Source organism: Neoarius graeffei, chromosome 3 (assembly GCF_027579695.1).
Source record: "Neoarius graeffei isolate fNeoGra1 chromosome 3, fNeoGra1.pri, whole genome shotgun sequence".
NCBI lineage: Eukaryota > Metazoa > Chordata > Actinopteri > Siluriformes > Ariidae > Neoarius > Neoarius graeffei.
This window is the reverse complement of record NC_083571.1, coordinates 107,050,163-107,057,995: the sequence shown is the minus strand read 5'-3', so window position 1 is coordinate 107,057,995 and position 7,833 is coordinate 107,050,163. Positions and strand designations below refer to the sequence as shown.

Sequence of the window (7,833 nt, the reverse complement as noted above, 5' to 3'; positions counted from 1 at the left end):
ATAAAGCCAGCAGTCAATCTGAGCCTGCACTTCACACTCCAGCATCTTGACAGTCCAGGAAGCTATGCGAGGATTCTATCAGTGGAATTCAGCTCATCTTTTAACACCACTGACCAAGAACATTACTGCTGCAAGTCAAGCCTCCAGTTGAATGTGCCAAATCCAATTTCTCACAGATCACAGATTTCCTGACAGAAAGGCTGGTGGCTGGTAAGAAACATACCAGAATCTCTGACTCTCAGTAGAGGATCAACTTAAATCTGTATGCTTTTGCCCCTTCTTTTTAGTCATTATAACAATGACTGTACCTCAAGGAACCAATCGATAAAAATCCTGAAGTTTAGAGATGACACCACCACTAGAGTCTGCCTCTTAATAACCAAAGTTGATGAGTTTCTGTACAGAAAGAAAACCAAGAATCTGGTATCCTGTATTCATAACTAATTATCCAGGTGCTCAACTCCATAGAAAGCATTGAATTGGTTGCAGACTTCAGTAACAGCTTCCACTGGTTGGCCTATGTTGCTGGGAAGCCATGGCCTCATGGTTAGAGAAGCTGCTTTGGGACCAAAAGGTTGCTGGTTTGATTTCCTGGACCAGCAGGATTGGCCGAAGTGCCCTTGAGCAAGGTACCTTACCCTTTACTGTTCTGGCAAGATTGGTGATGTACCTTGTGTCTGTCTAGCCAAAGAAAAGCTGATGATGTGATCATCAGTTTGGGTGGTGCCTGACTGAAACAAAAATGTGGATGCTCCAGCCTACAAGAATAAACTTCCATTATTCCCAAATGCAGCAGCCAGAAGGATGGACAATATAACAACTACTTTAATGATAACTACACTATTTTAATTGTACCTACACTACCAGTCAAAAGTTTGGACACACCTTCTAGTTCAATGTTTTTTCTTTATTTTTATTGATTAAAAGACACTTCATATCTTAAAGTAATGATAAAGTATTTCTCTTTACTTAGTTGAACAGTTCTTGACATGATTTGCATTACTACAGTTGTGAAACAGGGCTATTTACTGTATTTTTATTATTTACTGCTTACTCTTTGATGTTCTCATGCATTAAGAAGGCAAGAAATTCCACTAACTGTTGACAAGGCACACCTGTTAAAATATCTATATGTTATAAAACTTAAATGTTAAAAAACCCTTTAAAATATGAAACATATTTTGTTTTTAATACTTTTTTGTTTGCTATATAATTCCATGTATGTTTGTGGCAGCAGGGCATGGTCGAGCATCAGCTGTGGGCAGCGAGGAGTCCGGTAGAACCAGCAGGTAACACATGATGAGTTTCACCTGTGTTTGATTGCTGGTAATTTACTTTTGTGTTTTCTGTGTTCTTTCAGAGAGAAGCTGGTAATCACAGAGAGAGCTGAGTTACCAAGTGCTGTGTTTGTGTGTGAAAAGAAAAAGAAACTCGTCACTGAAAAGTCAAATTAGAGAAAAAATGAAAATGCACCTTAAGTTGTCAAGCCTGTCTCTCTGTTCCTAATTCCCTGAGCTATTCAAGTGGTGCCAAAACATGGGAAGTGAGGAATAATAATAAAAAAATGCCTTCATGGAGTCCACACCAGTTGAGGAGATCTCCCAGACCCTGCGTGGCAACTACCACCAGGCCCTTACGCTGTGCGCAGATCAGGAGCAGTGCTTCCAGGCTTTGCTCCAGGCCCAGTCAGAGGACTGGCAGGTGATCTGAAGCCAGCCAGTGAGTACTCCAGCAGCCACTCCCACGGATACTGCTGCCAACCCAACCTTTGCAACTGTTTAAGATGGGGCCACTGGATGATCCAGAAACATTTGTGGAGCTGTCGGAGTGTGTGTTGGGAGGCGGAGAGCAGCCTCACAGTGAGCAGTGCACCTATTGCTGCTTCTGTCAGGGGAAGCCCAGCTTAAAGCTCAACAGCTCCCAGCCATTGACCTGCTGGATTATCCAAACCTAAAGCAAGCTTTTCTGCAGCAGGTCAGTCACACACTGGAACAGCATTGCCATTGCTTCCACATACTGGCATACAGTGAGATCGGCCACCTGTTCGTTTTCACCAAACAGCTCTGAGATACCTGCCGATGGTGGCTGTTGACTGGAGAGTACGACACTGAGGACGTCATCGACCAAGTATTTGTCAATCTGAAGCATATGTCGGAAGCTCATTACGGATCTCAATTAAAATCCACATTTCTGTAAAGTTGTTTTGTGATAATGACTAATGCTAAAAGTGCAATACAATCCACCCATAACCACTTATCCTGTGCAGGGTCACAGGCAAGCTGGAGCCTATCCCAGCTGACTATGGGCAAGAGGCAGGGTACACCCTAGACAAGTTGCCAGATCATCACAGTGCTGACATATAGAGACAAACAACCATCCATCCATCCATCCATCCATCCATCCATTATCTGTAGCTGCTTATCCTGTTCTGCAGGGTCGCAGGCAAGCTGGAGCCTATCCCAGCTGACTATGGGCGAGAGGCGGGGGTACACCCTGATCAAGTCGCCAGGTTATCACAGGGCTGATACAAAGACAAACAACCATTCACATTCAATTTAGAGCCACCAATTAGGCTAACCTGCATGTCTTTGGATGAAACCCATACAGACATGAGGAGAACATGCAAACTCCACACAGAAAGCCCCCCCATCAGCCACTGGACTTAAACCCAGAACCTCCTTGCTGTGAGGCAACAGTGCTAACCACTACACCACCATGCCGCCCAGTGCAATACAAATAAAATTTAATTAAACTGAATGTCAGCAGGGGGTGGCACGGTGGTGTAGTGGTTAGCGCTGTCGCCTCACAGCAAGAAGGTCCGGGTTCGAGCCCCGTGGCCAGCGAGGGCCTTTCTGTGTGGAGTTTGCATGTTCTCCCCGTGTCCGCGTGGGTTTCCTCCGGGTGCTCCGGTTTCCCCCACAGTCCAAAGACATGCAGGTTAGGTTAACTGGTGGCTCTAAATTGACAGTAGGTGTGAATGTGAGTGTGAATGGTTGTCTGTGTCTATGTGTCAGCCCTGTGATAACCTGGCGACGTGTCCAGGGTGTACCCCGCCTTTCGCCCGTAGTCAGCTGGGATAGGCTCCAGCTTGCCTGCGACCCTGTAGAACAGGATAAAGCGGCTAGAGATAATGAGATGAGATGAGATGAGATGAGATGAATGTCAGCATCATATCTCTATCTCAGCTTCACTCACCTTAATGTAGATTGGTGCACAATATGGCCGAAAGTGGCCATCACACCCATATGTGCTCATTCAAAACCATGGGCAGAAAGATGGAGTGGGTGAAAAGAATTGGTACAATCCACTCTATCATATCTATAATTCTGTTATACTTATTGCTCAGTAGTCTTATGCAGAAGTAGCACTGTGAGCGTCTCCTTTCCCCAAGAGTGTGCTGGCCTGTGTTTATCCTCATTCCATTGCAAACCTGCACTGTCCCCCTCCTGTGGTGATGACCATTAGTGTGTGTCTGTGGTCGGTGGGAGATAAACTGTGATTTAGAGCTCTGTTCCTCTGCACCGTTGTTATCTGCTACGCCGCCATCCCGCAAACACTTTTACACTCCCACCCGCCTTTCTAAGCCATCTGTCTCTGTCCGGGGGCTTTGATAAAAGTAGGCGTGCCACATGCTGGGCGCTAGCTTTCTGCCTGTGTGTATTTATTTAGCAAGTTACCATCATGCTGACCGAAGATGTCAAGATCTATTTGAGGTAACAGTGGCCATCGTAGCAGAGGAAGTTACTGTAACACTGTGCGATAAGTCTCCCCCCAGTAAATCAGACACTTTAGTCACTTTCTTCTAGATAATGAAGAACTTCTTTAGACTTGGATAGGACAGGCCTGGTGCTTTTGGGAAAGTATTTTGTGCAAGGTTAGACTGCCATGAAGGATACAATTTACTAGGTACACCTTTAAGACTGCTCAGAATATTTCTACAAATGCTTACAAAACCCTTTCATACTGACAAAAAGTTATCTAACCAAGATAGAAATCACAAATCTTCCTCATCAGAAAAGCAAAAACTGTGAAGGAGGTGACATATGAAGAGACTACACATGTGCCAGAGGCTCATTTTTTATCTCGACCAAATGCAAGGAAGAGCATTGCTTCATTTTCTGAAGACGCTCAAAGCTTGAAATAACATCCGCTGTCGTCTTTTCTGCCGAGTAAACCCAATCTGAATCTGTGTGTGTGTGTATACACACACACACACACACACACACACAGTGGTCTTTGAAAGTTTGTGAATCCTTTAGAACTTTCTATATTTCTGCATAAATATAACCTAAAACATCATTAGATTTTCACACAAGTCCTAAAAGCAGATAAAAAGAACCCAGTTAAACAAATGAGACAAAAATATTATACTTGGTCATTTATTTATTGAGGAAAATGATCCAATATTACATATCTGTGAGTGGCAAAAGTATGTGAACCTTTGCTTTCAGTATCTGGTGTGACCCCCTTGTGCAGCAATAACTGCAACTAAACATTTGCGGTAACTGTTGATCAGTCCTGCACACCGGCTTGGAGGAATTTTAGCCCATTCCTCCGTACAGAACAGCTTCAACTCTGGGATGTTGGTGGGTTTCCTCACATGAACTGCTCGCTTCAGGTCCTTCCGCAACATTTTGATTGGATTAAGGTCAGGACTTTGACTTGGCCATTCCAAAACATTAACTTTATTCCTCTTTAACCATTCTTTGGTAGAATGACTTGTGTGCTTAGGCTCGTTGTCTTGCTGCATGACCAACCTTCTCTTGAGATTCAGTTCATGGACAGATGTCCTGACATTTTCCTCTAGAATTTGCTGGTATAATTCAGAATTCATTGTTCCACCAATGATGGCAAGCCGTCCTGGCCCAGATGCAGCAAAACAGGCTCAAACCATGACACGACCAACACCATGGTTCACAGATGGGATAAGGATCTTATGTTGGAATGCAGTGTTTTCCTTTCTCCAAACATAACGCTTCTCATTTAAACCAAATAGTTCTATTTTGGTCTCATCCATCCACAGAACATTTTTCCAATAGCCTTCTGGCTTGTCCATGTGATCTTTAGCAAACTGCAAATGAGCAGCAATGTTCTTTTTAGAGAGCAGTGGCTTTCTCCTTGCAACCCTGCCATGCACACCATTGTTGTTCAGTGTTCTTCTGATGGTGGACTCATGAACATTAACATTAGCCAATGTGAGAGAGGCCTTCAGTTGCTTAGAAGGTACCCTGGGGTCCTTTGTGACCTCGCCAACTATTACACACCTTGCTCTTGGAGTGATATTTGTTGGTCGACCACTCCTGGAGAGGGTAACAATGGTCTTGAATTTCCTCTATTTGTACACAGTCTGCCTGACTATGGGTTGGTGGAGTCCATACTCTTTAAAGATGGTTTTGTAACCTTTTCCAGCCTGATGCGCATCAACAATGCTTTTTCTGAGGTCCTCAGAAATCTCCTTTGTTCGTGCCATGATACACTTCCACAAACATGTGTTGTGAAGATCAGACTTTGATAGATCCCTGTTCTTTAAATAAAACAGGGTGCCCACTCACACCTGATTGTCATCCTAAAAACACCTGGCTCTAATTTCACCTTCAAATTAACTGCTAATCCTAGAGGTTCGCATACTTTTGCCACTCACAGATATGTAATGTTGGATCATTTTCCTCAATAAATAAATGACCAAGTATAATATTTTTGTCTGATTTGTTTAACTGGGTTCTCTTTATCTACTTTTTGGACTTGTGTGAAAATCTGATGATATTTTAGGTCATACTGTTAGGTCCATAAATATTTGGACAGAGGCAACATTTTTCTAATTTTGGTTCTGTACATTACCACAATGAATTGTGAACAAAACAATTCAGATGCAGTTGAAGTTCAGACTTTCAGCTTTAATTCAGTGGGTTGAACAAAATGATTGCATAAAAATGTGAGGAACTAAAGCATTTTTTTTAAACACAATCCCTTCATTTCAGGGGCTCAAAAGTAACTGGACAAATTAAATAATTGTAAATAAAATGTTCATTTCTAATACTTGGTTGAAAACCCTTTTTTGGCAATGACTGCCTGAAGTCTTGAACTCATGGACATTACCAGACGCTGTGTTTCCTCCTTTTTAATGCTCTGCCAGGCCTTTACTGTAGCGGTTTTCAGTTGCTGTTTGTTTGTGGGCCTTTCTGTCTGAAGTTTAGTCTTTAACAAGTGAAATGCATGCTCAATTGGGTTGAGATCAGGTGACTGACTTGGCCATTCAAGAATATTCCATTTCTTTGTTTTAATAAACTCCTGGGTTGCTTTGGCTTTATGTTTTGGGTCATTGTCCATCTGTATTATGAAACACCGACCAATCAGTTTGGCTGGATTTGAGCACATGGTATGTCTCTGAATACCTCAGAATTCATCCGGCTGCTTCTGTCCTGTGTCACATCATCAATAAACACTAGTGACCCAGTGCCACTGGCAGCCATGCATGCCCAAGCCATCACACTGCCTCCGCCGTGTTTTGCAGATGATGTGGTATGCTTTGGATCATGAGCTGTACCACGCCTTCGCCATACTTTTTTCTTTCCATCATTCTGGTAGAGGTTCATCTTGGTTTCATCTGTCCAAAGAATGTTCTTCCAGAACTGTGCTGGCTTTTTTAGATGCTTTTTTAGCAAAGTCCAATCTAGTCTTTTTATTTTTGAGGCTTATGAGTGGCTTGCACCGTGCAGTAAACCCTCTGTATTTACTTTCATACAGTCTTCTCTTTATGGTAGATTTGGATATTGATACGCCTACCTCCTGGAGAGTGTTGTTCACTTGGTTGGCTGTTGTGAAGGGGTTTCTCTTCACCATGGAAATTATTCTGCGATCATCCACTACTGGTGTCTTCTGTGGGCGTCCAGGTCTTTTTGCATTGATGAGTTCACCAGTGCTTTCTTTCTTTCTCAGGATGTACCAAACTGTAGATTTTGCCATTCCTAATATTGTAGCAATTTCTCGGATGGGTTTTTTCTGTTTTCGCAGCTTAAGGATGGCTTGTTTCACCTGCATGGAGAGCTCCTTTGACCGCATGTTTTCTTCACAGCAAAATCTTCCAAATGCAAGCACCACACCTCAAATCAACTCCAGGCCTTTTATCTGCTTAATTGAGAATGACATAACGAAGGAATTGCCCACACCTGCCCATGAAATAGCCTTTGAGTCAATTGTCCAATTACTTTTGGTCCCTTTAAAAGCAGGGTGGCACATGTTAAGGAGCTGAAACTCCTAAACCCTTCATCCAATTTTAATGTGGATACCCTCAAATGAAAGCTGAAAGTCTGGACTTTATGTCCATGTCCATTATCTAACTATAACTTGAATATGTTTCAGTAAACAGGTAAAAAAAAACAAAATTTGTGTCAGTGTCCAAATATATATGGACCTAACTGTATTTATGCAGAAATATAGAAAATTCTAAAGGGTTCACAAACTTTCAAGCACCACTTGCATGGAATCTTTCAGTTAAGATTTAGGCATCAGCCCAGTACTGAGACAGCTAGTTCATTGGTCAGCAAGCAAGCCCTGTTATCAACAGAGCAATGAATATAGCATGTCACTTCCTTCTCTGGGTGGAGTCTTGCCAAATGACAATTGAAGTTTGAGGTTGTCCCCGTCGTCTCCTCAATAGTTCTTCTACATATGGAACACATAGCAGTGCATTTTTTCCCACTGCACGAGAAGTCTGTATCAGCAAAGCGGACAATCCTGGGGCGTTCTCTCCAGGCATTTTAGCACTAACATTAGTTTGTTCCTGAACATGATGTATGAACAGGTGAATGTGCATTCTCTTGCAGGAAATTCGAA

At 42.7% G+C, this 7,833-nt stretch overlaps 1 protein-coding gene across 1 annotated transcript in view; it reads left to right on the top strand.

The window, feature by feature from the left end:
- Positions 1-1,783: 1,783 nt before the first annotated feature.
- LOC132882644 (uncharacterized) overlaps positions 1,784-7,833 on the top strand; it is a 49,501-nt gene continuing 43,451 nt past the window's right edge. The window contains exon 1 of the mRNA XM_060915730.1: positions 1,784-1,859. Coding sequence (XP_060771713.1) covers positions 1,784-1,859 — 76 coding nt within the window. The remainder of the gene's footprint in view (positions 1,860-7,833) is intronic.